Consider the following 15,935-nt stretch of genomic DNA (forward strand, 5'->3'; position numbering starts at 1 on the left):
TGCGGCGTAAAACAACAAACTAATCGTTCATATCTACACAGGTGTTACTCCTATCATAATTTCCTGCGAATGTAGTTGTTGAGAGTCTGTTGTATATCCCTGTGTTCATTCCGGGCGAGACGACGCCACCAGCACCTCCTGCTTGGAAGAATTAACAAGGGTCGGGTGCATCATACATGGTTACAAAGCGTCACTCATGCTATCAACCACTCGACATGCTCGATTTGTATACACGCCGTCGTGAAATGGCTGGAATACTGCTGACAACATTCACTCACACACTCACTCACTCTTTGTACAGCTGTTCCATAGACCCCCATTGGTATTCTAGGTCATGGGTCCAAGTACCCCTGCTTGTAGGGCCCGAATAATGAGGATCAGGGGGCTTGTATAATTACATTGTGTGACCCCGCTGATTGTGTGTGATGGACAGACAGACGATGTGGATTGTTCATGCTGTCGCTGGATTGTCTGGCCCACGTTCTATGCGAAACACACTCTTACTGTTGGAAGCCGTGGAAACCCCAATTCACAGATAGTCGTGCTTTGTGATGTAATCACTATTTCCAGTATAAGTCCATGTATTGCAACCAGTCTGTTAGAGTTATGGATAAATCTAGACTGAACACGCTGTAAACACTGCCAGAACTATTAAGCAATGTTTAGGGTTGAATTTATATGTATTTAGGCTTTACATGGTTTTTTTTTTAGTTGGTTTACGAGACCGACTGTCATAAATAACCTGAAATTATTTATCATTTATTCAGGTTTCATCATAAATATAAATCTCGTTTTGTGAATCAATCAACTATCAATGACTATTGCTAGTTGTCATTTCTAACTCCTCTGCCCAACAGTGACTGAACTTACAAGAGTTAATCCAAATATGTGTTTATGTATGTTCTAATGTAGTAGACCTATTAAGAATATTGTTATTCCAATCAATCTCTGTAGAATCCATTAATCATTGTTATTTCTGAGAGGTATGAAACTGTTGAGTGATGTAAATAATTCATCATTATTTATTTGTAAATTGTTGTTTTCCATAATAAAATGTTTCAAAATAATCAATGAAGTGAGTGTGTAATTTAATCAACTGAACATGGTGTTTGTTACAAACAATGCAATGATATCCGTCACTGTTACTGAACATTCTGAATGATATGGATATATCTGGTTGTTTAGTCAAGGACCGCCTCCGTGGTCTAGTGGTAGAGTGTCTGCCCGGAGAGAGTAAGATCGGGGCTCGATCCCCGGCCATGTGATACCAAAAGATGTTAAAAGATGGTACTTGTTGTTAACCTGCCTGGCGTTCAGCATAAGTGGCTAAAACAAGGCCTGTTCAGCTCGGAGTCAGTATACGGTGTCTGAGTGGGGTATTTATGTTAAGCTGCCGCATGTTTTCTCAATGGGCTAGCACTATAAAAGTCCGGACTAGTACAAACAGCCACACACGCATATTGCTATATGAGCACACTTATCTTGAACGTGATGTTAAACACCATTTCACCTCACCTTTAAATTAGTACATGCGACCATTTTGGGGACCATCACTTATCCTCACTTCTCCAGTATGTGCCATTGTCTCTCTCCTCACTGGCTTTTTAAGTGACAATTCTTACTACTACTAATTGAGAAACAAACAAAATTGCAATTAATAATGTCAAACAGGAGACAAGGTTCTATGTAACAATTGTATCAACTAAATAATTTTATTGGAGGTCATTTTCTCCAAATTGTCTTGGGCCATTCTCTCTATGACCAACTCAGATTGCTGTCCAAGATATGCCTCATAGACATACCAGTAACCTTTAATCATTGGTTTAATCCCTGTTATCCAGGTAATATTTCTAGGTTTGTCAGCCCCATACCCATGGGTTTCGCCAAAGTGGTAAATATGTCAGACCTGCATCCCTTTGCGCTTTCATCCCACATCTCCCACACTGACTGATTGTGATCCAAAAGCCCTTACACCACTGGGCCATCCCCCTTGACTTAACAAACCAGTGTTGTATATATAGAGTTTTGTAGTATAATAGAAGAAAGTGTTGATACAATCATTGGCACGCTGTTTGTCTCCAGTAAATCAGTGCATAATTACAAGTTGCCATCAGATACATATCTTTTTACAGCTGCTGCTTCTCGCCATGTAACGGTGTTCTGGGCTAGATTGTGTCTGATGGACAGGCGGACAGGGTCGATTGGTGTGGATTGTTGTTCATGCAATCACTCACTGGACCATGTAACTTGTGATATAAAAAAAGTCAGAGGCAGACAAGGCCTCGTCTACTATTTTTTGCGATTTTATTTCATTGTTATTATTATTATTATTAGTTGGTCCGATGGTCCGGTGAACGACTGTGTTGTCTGGCCCAAGGTCGAGTATTTACGGGGCAAATGTATATATTGTGTGCTATTTTTATATTCGCACATTAATCACATGTTCGATTTAGAACAGTTAAGGTCCTGTGTGGGGAACAAGCTTCAGGCTTTGAAACTATTTGGTCTCAATAAGAGTATATGATGAGGAAGGATGCATTGCCCATAATTCTAGCGATAACAAACCATTTTAGATATTCGTGGTCACTCCTTCAGATAAGCATTTCTTGTACAGTACCACGCTGTTAAAATCGTTTGATATGCATCCACTGCGAGCAAATCACTTAGAATCTATATTTGAACGAGGCGTCAACTCAACATTTAGGCTTGAAACATGACTGGGATCCTGATTTGACATACGACGTCCGAGTAGAGCAGGGAGAGAACCAGTCAAGCTGTTAACGTCACGTGATGCTATGACAGTCTCGCGAGATTTATGACGTCGCCTTGACGACACTTTCACTACTGGCATCGCCATTGTTGTGGTTATACTGCTGTCATATTACAACTTATCTGCTGCCTTTTGCCTTGTATTGTTCTCATCTGCGCTTGTGAAAACCATGAACGTATACACCCAAGGTATTTCTTTGTTTCTGAATAAGCCATGTTGGCCCATTTCCTTGTTTTCTGCTTAAATTTCTCAATTAAATTTGAAGTAAGCCGAGATCTAAATCTATCGAAAAATTATTCTAGTAGGCCTAGATTTCTACCACCAACCATTCACCATTTATATAAGATTGTATTTTTGTAGCCTTTGATAACATGTCCACATCTGAGTCTGAAATATGTCCGATATATCCATATACTTTCCTTATTCTTATTCTGAAAAGAGACCATTTCTTTACACTCAATGTCAAGTATCGAAAGAAGAAACTTCAAATATGACAATTTGTCGTTTATAAAGATTTTTTTCCAGGTTACATTGAGGCCATTTCATCCTTTTCAGTCTGTTGATAAAACAAATCATCTAGTTTAAACGTTTCATTTGATTTATCTTTCCAATATCGAAATACTTGTCGGTTGTATCAGATTTAAATTCTAAGGCTGATAGATCTAGGCATAGTTGTTTCTCTTCAAATACATAGTAAAAACCACTGGTGTGTTAATTTTGCCTTTTCATAACATAGATATTTGTAGCCCTTCTGTAACAACAGTAAAATTAGCTCAGGGTAATATTAACATCCCACTTTGTCAATGAGGTTGTGGTAGTTTTGTTTCCACAATATTATAACTTTAAGGTTAAACAGTTCCAAATAAATATACTGAAGATTAATATTAGACTCAATCCTCAATATTTTGAAGCTTTCAAGATGCTAATGTGAAAGTGACTTCAAAGAGGGGATAGACACGACCGCTAGTCCGTTAGTTCGAGACTAGTGAAAATGGAAAGGGACTAGTTGTTTGTTTTATTCCAAAATCTTGTTGCTTTAATCAAACCACTATTCTGAAGTACGGAATCCTTGGATATGACCAATCTGTGGTGTCTATACCTGCAAAGTCTTCCATCCCTATAGATAACACAAACATCAACATAGAAACTTTCCCTTCTGTCCATCATATGCATGAGATTCACTTGCGAAGAAAGTAAATAAACATGTAATGTACAAACAGCAGAATTCTAAAACATAGTATAACAGCGGCACAACCACTGGTTTCATTTTAAAATGATAAAGACCGCCTCCGTGGTCTAGTGGTAGAGCGTCCGCCCGGAGAGCGGAAGGTCCGGGGTTCGATCCCCGACCGCGTCATACCAAAAGACGTTAAAAGATGGTACTTGTTGTTACCCTGTCTGGCGCTCGGCATGAAGGGGCTAAAACAAGGACTGGTCGGCTCGGAGTCAGTATACTGTTTCTGAGTGGGGTATTCATGTTAAACTGCGGCATGGTATCTCAGTGTGCTAGCACTATAAATCGGCATCAGTCCGGACTAGTACAAGCAGCCACACAAACACACACACGTAGATGCACGTCGCTATATAAGTGCAATAATCTTGGACGCGACGTTTAACCCCATTTCACCTCACCTTAAAATGATAAAAATAAGCTGCGTATTTAGATCTACGTAAAGTACATAAAATGAGTTGCTTCCGAACAAATGGGCATCACAACAGTCAAAACCCCAAGGTTCTTCACGGTGCTGTGCGTAAATACCAAACGTAACCTTTCCACCTAGCGTACCTATTTTCCCCATAGATATTTATTTACTGATCCAATTCAGGCATCACGTAAAAGTGAATTCTACTGCCGTGAATAATTCCCAACAGGTGCATCTGGTTTATTGTCGTTTAGACAGGTATATACAGTTGTAAACATTTACGACATGTAACATTGGGGCTGCACATGAATGTTATTGGTTAAAAAAAATACTTAAGCGAATATAAACATATTGAATACCTAAAGAGAATTATCAATACTCAGTATCAATGGTAACATGTGAGTAAATACACCATGGCTAAAACAGTATCTGGAACCCTGTGCTCTTATGAATCTTTCATAACGTTGTGACAATGACCAATCAAAATCATAATCTAGAACAAAATCATTAATAGTGTTAATATGTTCTATCAAGTATTATTCTGTGAATGTACACCCTACGACCACTTAATACCGGAAAACAAATCAATTTCGCAATCATTATCAACACGAACACTGACAATATTTAGACTCATTAAACTTTTCATGTAACATATGAAATGCATGCCAATTGTACGTCAATTCTTAATAAACTTGTATAACGTTCCTACCAGGGTACCGAAGAATTGGCTTTAAGTATAAACGATGAGTATACGCCACACACAGTGTAGTTTACATACACTAAGTATATTTCCGCATACAGGTACTGACCTTTGAGAAAACCTTTCCTTCATATACAATATATAGGTTGATGTAATGACTCACTCTCTCTCTCTCTCACTCACTCTCTCTCTCTCACTCTGTCTCTCACTCTCTCTCTCACTCTCTCTGTGTCTCTCTCTCTCCTGTATGAAAAGGGCTCTATAATAATGCGTCTGGACAAAAACGCTGTATATCTTAATGATTCTGTTGCTAACACTTATTTTGCTAACGATAAATGTCTTCAGGACAACCCATGAAGATCCAGGTAAGAAAGGTCTTCAGCAAACCATGCTTGTCGTAAGAGGGTGGCATGTCATCGTATCCCAATTGCGTGGATCGATGCTCATGATGTCAGTCACTGGATTGTCTGGTCCAGACTCGTTTATTTGCAAACTGCCGTCATATAGCTGGAATATTGCTGAGTGCGGCATTGAAACAACAAACAAAGACACCATTAGGACATTTTCATGATTTGAGTATATTTGGATTGAATGTACTTCCATAGCATCATCAAACTACAGACACACCCTTACAACGTTTTGGATGGCAATCAGTCAATGTCCTAGAAAATGTACCCATCGGAAACCCTGGCTACCGCTTATATACTTGCCTTTTCTGAACTGACTGGATGACAGTGATCGAATGGATCATCAGGACCAATTTAAATTTGTCTAAAAGTAGTTTATATACTGTCCAAGTTGATCCTGTTGCATTTATTCCCATTTAACGCTCTCATTCTTTCTTTCCTGACAGCTCTTGACCTCGTGATCAGGTTCCCTTTGAACTTTGACATCTGGGCCCCTCCTCGCCAAGTGGGTGTCTTAGGGAATCAGTAATTTACTGTTATTCTAATCAATTAGTGAATTACTAACACGTGATACCAAAACGTATACTGTGGATTTGGAAAGTTATATTCATGAGCATTATTAACCACGTATCACTATCACTAACGTTCTTATAACATCCTAATTATCCCCTTATTGATCCATTTCCAACAACTACCCTCGTCTTCCTGTACTCCTATCTTCTGTCTCTCTCTACATGTCCTTCTCTCCCTCCCTGTCAGCGTCCTACTGGGAGGTACATGACCATCCTTGAACCCCTGTCAGAACTTCCCGTCCCTTCCACCTCTATCCCCGACCCTGCCCCTCTCTCTACCTCCGTCCTCCGTGATGCCCCTCACTTCGTCGATATCAACCTGGATGATGACGACACCCCGACCCAGTCCCCAGTTCGAGTCTTCCTGTCACGTGTGTCTGGATTCTTGAGGAGAGTGTTCCGTGTCAAGATGGACGCTTAGAGTGACATCTTGCTACCTCTTAGAACTTGTGTTAATAAATACCTTGGACCTTAAGAATACTTTTAAAAAATAAATGATATAGTGTTCTCTACATTTTGGACCTTTCGAACTTTTTTAATGTTTTGGATATTTTGATCATTTAGGACCATTTTACTATTTTTGGACCCCGGAATAAATACTTTTTTAAATGCTAAACCTTCAGTGTTTTTGGACTTTTTAGATACTTGGGCCATTTTGGATTACCTATAGAAATATGTTATGTGCTTTTGGCTCTTTCGGACACTTTTGGCTTTACACTTTCAAGATTGGACTTTATTAAATCATTATGATTCAATATTTATTGTTGTTTTGTTTTTTCCATTTAGCCGTTTCTCCTTTAGTCACGTTGTTGCATACAATCTCCTTGGTTTGTCAGCCCCTTATACCCGTGTGCTTGTGGGTTTCACTAACTGTTGGCAGTATTTGAGGGCTTTTATGTATGTCAACCGCATTCAGCAGTATTTCAGCTACAGAGAGTCTATTGACTGCAATCGGGGTACAATGACACGCGGTCATCCGAGACACTGACCACCTGGTCCATGGACTAAGTCGCCTCGTTCATTCTCGTACCAAGGAAATGGTTTGACGTTGTTATTTCATGAAAACAGACATTAGCAAGGACAAAGACAATATATTTTAATGACAATCATTTAGAATAGAATATTTTGGGTGCTTACTCGTAATATTTACTCTTTACTTCTACTTTATTACACTTCGTTTTAGAATTCTCAATTTTACCTTTGCCCCCCACCCTGCGCGACTCATTAAAGCTGTCGCCAAGAGAATGGATATATGTTGGACACGCACTCTAAAACTTCAACCAAACACAAATAGATGCTTACACGTTTGTTTTCAATTCTATAACACTTAAGTCACTACTACTAGTACTTTACTCCATTCAGTTTTTCTTTTCTTTGCGACTTCTTTGAAGTTGTTGCCAAGTGCATGTACGTTGTACATGTCACGCATTCTAGCTTCAACGAAACACAAATAAACGCTTACACGTTAGTTTTCAGTGAGAAACAACACTAGAGTTAATGGTGAACACGATTTAAACAAATAATATTTTTGATCGATTACAGTTCAACATGTCGGAGTGTATCTGCACGGCATCGTATTGTCACGTAATTTAAGGGACGCAACTCGTGTTCTCTTGGCAGAATCGTATGTAAATAAAGGGACGCAACTGCATGCGTCTCATAGTAAGGGAAGCACCTCCCTTGGGTGTGAGTATGGGTTTTCCGCCGGCTTTAGCAATATCACGGCGGGGAGCACCAAAAATGGGCTCCACACATTGTTCTCATGTCAGGAATAGAACCCGGGTCTTTGGCGTGACCCTGTTGCCACTAGCCTACTCCACTACGCCCTTCCCCTGGGACTGAGGCCGGAAAACAAAGGCATCTCCAAAGGCAGAAGGAACCTAGATTCGGCATGGTGTGAATGGAAGACGCGCAAACGTTGTTTACAAATATTTCTTCTCCGACAAAGAAAGAACCAGGCTGGCCAAATTGTCATTGATTTTGCTCCAGAAATATAGCAGGCACAAAACACTACTACTATATATAATTATATTGGAAGCTTGTTTGGTCGATATGTGGGTAAATAGCTGGAGAAACGTATGACTTTGTGTTTCCTTTATCGTTCTTATCTGCATATACTGGTGCTGTGAAGATCCGGGATAGAATAGGTCTTCAGCAACCCATGGTTGCCGAAAAAGTCGACTATGCTTGTCGGAAGAGGTGACTAACGTGAAGCAATCATCGATCCCATTTGCGTGGATCGATGCTCATGATATCAATCACTGGATTGTCTGGTCTAGACTTGATTATTTACAGACCGCCGTTATAGCTGGAATATTGCTGAGTGCGGCGTAAAACAACAAACCAATCGTTCATATCTACACAGGTGCTACTCCTATCATAATTTCCTGAGAATGTAGTTGAGAGTCTGTTGTATATCCCTGTGTTCATTCCGGGTGAGACGACGCCACCAACACCTCCTGCTTGGAAGAATTAACAAGGATCAGGTGCATCATACATGGATACAAAGTGTCACTCATGTTATCAACCACTCAACATGCTCGATTTGTGTACATGCCGTCGTGAAATGGCTGGAATACTGCTGACAACATTCACTCACACACTCACTCACTCTTTGTACAGCTGTTCCATAGACCCCCATTGGGATTCTAGGTCATGGGTCCAAGTACCCCTGCTTGAAGGGCCCGAATAATGAGGATCAGGTGGTTTGTATAATTACATTGTGTGACCCCGCTGATTGTGTGTGATGGACAGACAGACGATGTGGATTGTTCATGCTGTCACTGGATTGTCTGGCCCACGTTCTATGCATACACACTCTTACTGTTGGAAGCCGTGGAAACCCCAATTCACAGATAGTCGTGCTTTGTGATGTAATCACTATTTCCAGTATAAGTCCATGTATTGCAACCAGTCTGTTAGAGTTATGGATAAATCTAGACTGAACACGCTGTAAACACTGCCAGAACTATTAAGCAATGTTTAGGGTTGAATTTATATGTTTTTAGGCTTTACATGTTTTTTTAGTTGGTTTACGAGACCGACTGTCATAAATAACCTGAAATTATTTATCATTTATTCAGGTTTCATCATAAAAATAAATCTCGTTTTGTGAATCAATCAACTATCAATGACTATTGCTAGTTGTCATTTCTAACTCCTCTGCCCAACAGTGACTGAACTTACAAGAGTAAATCAAAATATGTTTATGTATGTTCTAACAGTAGAACTATTAAGAATATTGTTATTCCCATCAATCTCTGTAAAATCCATGAATCTTTGTTATTTCTGAGAGGTATGAAGCTATGTTGAGTGATGTAAATAATTAATCATTATTTATTTGTAAATTGTTGTTTTCCATAATATGAAGTGAGTGTGTAATTTAATCAACTGAACATGGTGTATGTTACAAACAATGCCATGATATCTGTCACTGTTACTGAACATTCTGAATGATATGGATATACAATGTATCTGGTTGTTTAGTCAAGGACCGCTTCTGTGGTCTAATGGTAGAGTGTCTGCCCGGGGAGCGTAAGATCAGCGCTTGATCCCATACCAAAAGAGTGAGTGAGTGAGTATGGTTTTACGCCGCTTTTAGCAATATTCCAGCAATATCACGGGACGGGGACGGGGGGACACCAGAAATGGGCTTCACACATTGTGCCCATGTCGGGAATCGAACCCGGGTCTTGGGCATGACGAGCGAACGCTTTAACCACTAGGCTACCCGACCGCCCCCATACCAAAAGATGTTAAAAGATGGTACTTGTTGTTAACCTGCCTGGCATTCAGCATAAGTGGCTAAAAGAAGGCCTGTTCAGCTCGGAGTCGGTATACGGTGTCTATGTGGGCTATTCATGTTAAGCTGCTGCATACTTTCTCAATGGGCTAGCACTGTAGAATTGGCATTAGTCCGGACTAGTACAAGTAGCCACACACGCATATTGCTATATTAGTACAATAATCTTGAACGTGATGTTAAACACCATTTCACCTCACCTTTTAATTAATACATGGGACCATCACTTATCCTCACTTCTCAAGTATGTGCCATTGTCTCTCCCCTCACTGGCTTTTTATTTGACAATTCTTACTACTACTAATTGAAAAACAAACAAAGTTGCAATTAATAATGTCAAACAGGAGACAAGGTTCTATGTAACTATTGTATCAACTAACTTATTTAATTTGGAGGTTATTTTCTCCAAATTGTCTGGGGCCATTCTCTCTATAACCCATGCAGATTGCTGTCCAGAGTTATGCCTCTTAGACATACCAGAAACCTTTAATCATGGGTTTGAATCCCTGTTATCCAGGTAATATTTCTAGGTTTGTCAGCCCCATACCCATGGGTTTTGCCAAAGTGGCAAATATGTCAGACCTGCATTCTTTCGCTTTCATCCCACATCTCCCACACCGACTGATTCTCATCCAAAAGCCCTTACACCACTGGGCCATCCCCCTTGACTAAACAAACCAGTGTTGTATATATAGAGTTTCGTAGTATAATAGAAGAAAGTGTTGATACAATCATTGGCATGCTGTTTGTCTCCAGTAAATCAGTGAAAAATTACAAGATGTCATCACACACATATCTTTTTACAGCTGCTGCTTCTTGCCATGTAAAGGTGTTCTGGGCTAGATTGTGTCTGATGGACAGACGGACAGGGTCGATTGATGTGGATTGTTGTTCATGCAATCACTCACTGGACCATGTAACTAGTGATAAAAAAACAAGGCCTTGCCTACTATGTTTTTTCGAGTTTTTTCATTGTTATTATTATTAGATCTATATTGTTATTGTTATATTATCAGTTGATCAGATGGTGCGGTGAATCACTGTGTTGTCTGGCCCAGGTCGCATGTATATATTGTGTGCAATGTTTATATTCGCACATTAATCATATGTTCGATTTGGAGCAGTTAAGGTCCTGTGTAGGGAACAAGCGTCAGACTTTGAAACTATTTGGTCTCAATTTAGACTGGTTCCTGGATCCTCCGCTTGGTGTCGCTGCTCTTATTCCGCTTTCCAATCAACTCATGCCACTTCGCCGTTGGTGCCCGAACATAACTACTTGCAACCACTTACAGTCAGTGAACCTGCCTCACCTGCTATACGCTCACAGACCTGCCATGTCTCTGATATACTGTCAACTGATGCCACACATAACTACTGGCAACCACTTACAGTCAGTGAACCAGCCGCACCTGCTATACGCCCACAAACCTGCCATGTCTCTGACATACCGTCAACTGCTGCCACTTCTCCGTTGGTGCCCTAACATAACTACTCGCAACCACTTACAGTCGTTGAACCAGCCTCACCAGTTGATTGTTGTTCAATTATGCTTGAGCATAACTACTCAAATCAAAAGAGAACCAAAATCTTATCAAAGAAAAAGATTAAGAGGCAGAAAAAATAATGAGTCAATTGTCAGAATTTCTTTCCCACCAATCAAGAAATGTTCTTGCAAGAGTATCTTTGACTCAAATGGTCAAACTCAAGCTTCTCCTTAACACAAGGAACCCAAGAAATATTGCACGATATTTCATGAACACACCATCGCTAAAAGATGCTTGCATCGATCTGCTTGCTGATTCTGTGCAGGGCACACCTCTTTTGATGACTGGTAGGAAATACAATGCATCGGTACTGATGAAGAAAGATTTTGAAAGTCTGAAGTCATTAGTCATTGAAGACATTGTTGATGAATTTAGATTAAAATTTCCTGAACTTTTTCTTATGGTTCAACGTGTCATGCTTCCGAAGTCTAAGCAAAACTCAGCAGAGAACTAACAAGATATACTACCTCGTCTTGCTATGATCTATTCAGTCATGCTGTTTACAAGAAATCCTGAACTATCAAGGTTTCAAAGGGTCATTGCTTAATGTCTCCTTGACAACATATGTGATCAAAAAGTGTATGACCAGATGAACAAGCTTGGTGTAACAGTTTCCTATTGTCGAGCCTTTGAGGTTTTCAAGCAGGTTGGTGGCCATTTCAATGATGTCCTCATTGATGCTGTTCATTCTGGAAAGAGAATTCGATTAGTTGGCGACAATCTGAACTTCAGTGTGGATGTCAATCAGGAAAGATATGGGAAGCACAAACACATAGTACATATGTTTGCCTCAGCAGCTCTTATATCTGAGGGGCGGTCGGGTAGCCTAGTGGTTAAAGCGTTCGCTCTTCACGCCGAAGACCCGGGTTCGATTCCCGACATGGGTATAATGTGTGAAGCCCATTTTTGGTGTCCCCTGCCGTGATATTGCTGGAATATTGCTAAAAGCGGCGTAAAACCATATTCACTCAAACTCTTATATCTGAACATTACTTTATGTCAAAAAAAGAAATTCCAGAAATACCTCTTGCTCATCTCACAATCAACAATGTCTTACTATCTCAAGCAGAGTATTGTTTGCTTAGACACGGTGTAGTAAGCATTGTGGCACATACACTACGCAAATATCTAACTCATTTAGGATTTGTGAAAGATTCTGTGCCTGTAACCTTAGCTGGGCCTGAGAGTAATCTTTTCTGTGACAAAACCAGAGTTGTCCCATTGACAGTACTGCCATGATATAATGAGCAATATTACCAGGACACTGTTAAAATCTTGGATTCAATCTTGGAGCTACAGGGTTAAACTACCAGTACTACCTGTGCTGTTTTTACTTACCTCCTGTGTCTGGGGAGAATGGTATTGGGCAATGAAGCATTTAAGAAAATCCTTGCTCAGTTTCTTGATTTTCTTGGTGAAGTAGGAGAGATTCTGTAATGGCCCGATGGTGGATGTGCCCACACCATTTCAGAGGAAGGTATATGATAGTTCTGTCAAAATGTATTCCATCAGTTCTCGAAGTAAGAAGAACTGGATCTAGCGCTGTTTCATATGAAGTTTCCACAGAATGACCACTGCCAGTGGATGGAGGTCTTACTTTAACTTCTAGATAAATGTTTGGCCTGTAAATTATATTGGAATGTCATTAAAGCGTTGACTAAAGGGAAGATTCAAATTGTTAATGTCAGATAAATAAAAACTTCATTCCTTAACCCTAAAACTTGTACGTGAAAATGATTTTCAGATAGAAAAACACACAACATTACAATAATTGTTATGAAAACCTAGCATATCAGAGCTGCACTAACACCTGCGTGAACATACCGTGCAAGGAATGCTCTTAAAAGGAACAATCTTTCTAGAATTTGAAGCTGTGTTACCTACGATAAGGATGCAGTTCATTTTCAGAGATTAAAAGGATGCTTGGAAATGTTATTAATAATTATTGCAACTTCTGTGAGAAGAGAGGAGGTACTTATGAATGTTATTATTACATAAATACAAAACATTAACTGTAATAATAATCTATATATCATATGATAACCAAATACTTTATCAATATCACTGGTATTCATGTACAACAAAATGAATAAATACTCAATTATCGCAACAAGAGATTTCTTTGCCATTTGGCATGGATACTTTCACAGGTTCAGGAAACAGCTGAGATGGGTTATCAATTTGCAAATGTTTGTTAATGAGGTTAATGTTCACTGGTTGTATATTTTCAAAATATATTAGGGCCATTTAAATTGGATTGGGTGATATTAATTCTATGATCATATTGTACTGTTGTCTTGTGCAGTATCAAAGAAAGATATTTCAGTGTTATAACTATTTATTTTTGTAATTGATATCAATCCCAGATGTATTCCGTGGCAAAAACATACCTATTCTGTGATAAGAATTTCACCTTCACAATTGTTTTTAGTAACAATGTTGATTGATGATCACTAGTGTAAACATACAGACATAAGCAATAATACAATCAGTTTACTTTGAAATAAAATCAGGATATTGAGTTCATGTTACCATTTCTAAAACGAATGCTTAAAAGACTGTAAATTGTTTTAATGTTTCCATTTGTCTAAACTTGGCATTTAAGAACAATATGTTTTCTAAACATCGGTGATTGGAGAATAAGAAAAGTAAACAATTTTTTCTATGATTTCACTAATAAATGTGATTATTAGCACATATTTTAAGAGTTGATTAGATGAATGGTATCTTTTCAAATTTGGGATTTGTCATGTCTTGATTATTTGTAACTAACCTCTGTAATTGTCAAAGTGCTTTTCTACATGAATTGCCTTAGCTTTTCAAACCATACTGTAGATTGTACATGTTGTAGTGTGTATATTCGGAAATATATTGAAAGATTTCTGTGTGAAATTGTTGTGGTGTTAATTTTCTTCTTGAGATGACAGTATACTGTACTACTTTGGATTTACTTCACATTTCCAATAGCATTAAGAATGTTAAGAGTATTTTTAAATTCATATGTATGTACCGTATGTGTGAAACTATTGAACTACATTGTACATGTAAAACATCATTTTTGTCCAATGGTCAACCATGTGCAGAAAGTCTTGTAAGTAATGTGGATGCCCTTTAGGTTATAGGCTGCTGTATTGTATGCTATACCACGGACCTATATACAAGTTATACAAGTCTATGGCTATACTTAATCTTAGATCTCCATATCTACATCAGTGTTATCAAATGGCTCAATGTACTAAATGTTAGTTGGGATACAATTAAATAGATTTCTTTTGATTAGGGAAATGTTTCCGAAACATGTCATGTTTTCATAACTTCAGTATCAACAAAGTGTATCGATACCTTGCTGGTGTATACTGTTTTGTTTATAAATTTATTTTGATTGCAAATAATTGGGGTATTTTCACTAGTCTACAAATAATCTGCTTCAGAGTTACCATCTACCTTGGACGAAGTGGTAATCCACAAGGAAATGTCAGTAGTCCTAGACTAGAAGATGTATCACTATGCTAATTTCAAACATTGAATAAAACAACTTATATTATGAATTATGCTAGTTAGGGATTCATGTTGTTCTATACTAAGGGTATGATAATACAAATGGATGGAAGACAGTACATCTGCAGTCAAACTTTGCAACTTCAACATTACATAAATATTTTTATAATATTGTACCAGTATATAGCCTTCATTCTTGTAAATTACATACACATACAGGTCTATTCAAGACAAAAAAAAAGTTTCAAAAGGTGGTGTAACAACTTAATGACATGGCATTAAAAATTAAAAAAAACACCATCACCTGTCAGGTGTTTCAGCTACAATTAGAGGATACACCATGCACAAAGCCTCCTGAATTTCATGCTGGGCTTTAATGGTAGCTGTACAAGCCAGCATGCGAGTCTGTGGGAGGATTGCACGTAAATCCCCTACTTTGAGAAAGGCGGGTCGAAAGTTAGATTTCCCCCATGATATGACACAATGCGCCTCATCAACAATAATGTGACTGATCTGAAATTTGAACATGGGGTGAGGATAATGGGACACAGTACACTAAGACATGTTTATTTATAGAAAACATTTAACAAAATGTGCAATAAAATAACCACTACAACAAGGCGATTTTGGTCTTCTCTTACGACCATATCTAAGTCAAAGAGAATTAAGCCTCCTGACCACGTCAAGGTATCGCCCTTTCAGAAGGTTTAAATAGCACTATTTCCCACGCATGAAACATCCATTTAATTTCCACCAATAGCTTGTTTGATGAACAGTTATAATAATAATAATAATAATAATAATAATAATAATAACATTTTCATAGAATTCACGAAGACAATATCATGACCATATCGATAGGCTATGCAACACATTTTCTTTATTTCAATGTGATTCTTTGCATAATTGCCACGTTTTGGATCATGTTTCAATAATTCATCAAGTGTTCAATCAGCATGTTCAGGTTATATAAGGTACACCCATGTGTCCATGGTTATA

General features: G+C 38.6%; 1 protein-coding gene and 1 long non-coding RNA gene across 2 annotated transcripts; one reads left to right on the forward strand and one right to left on the reverse strand.

Moving 5' to 3' along the window:
* Positions 1-2,939: 2,939 nt before the first annotated feature.
* Positions 2,940-6,513, forward strand: LOC139452039 (uncharacterized). The gene is made up of 3 exons (XM_071233326.1): positions 2,940-2,958; positions 5,967-6,025; positions 6,280-6,513. Exons 1-3 carry the CDS (start codon positions 2,940-2,942, stop codon positions 6,511-6,513), a joined length of 312 nt encoding a protein of 103 aa, XP_071089427.1.
* Positions 6,514-11,601: 5,088 nt separating this feature from the next.
* Positions 11,602-15,299, reverse strand: LOC139453170 (uncharacterized). The gene is made up of 3 exons (XR_011652401.1): positions 15,241-15,299; positions 12,777-13,060; positions 11,602-12,127 (listed from the first exon to the last, which is right to left on the reverse strand). It is a non-coding gene; the product is annotated as an uncharacterized lncRNA (long non-coding RNA).
* Positions 15,300-15,935: the final 636 nt, after the last annotated feature.

This window comes from Haliotis cracherodii, unplaced genomic scaffold, assembly GCF_022045235.1.
Source record: "Haliotis cracherodii isolate W230 unplaced genomic scaffold, xgHalCrac1.p SCAF_9, whole genome shotgun sequence".
In the NCBI taxonomy this organism is placed as follows: Eukaryota; Metazoa; Mollusca; class Gastropoda; order Lepetellida; family Haliotidae; genus Haliotis; species Haliotis cracherodii.

Excerpts from the sequence above, each read along its gene's own strand:
- LOC139452039 (XM_071233326.1), top strand. Across the intron at positions 6,026-6,279 it reads TCTGGGCCCCTCCTCGCCAA|CGTCCTACTGGGAGGTACAT; the intron begins GTGGGTGTCTTA and ends CCTCCCTGTCAG.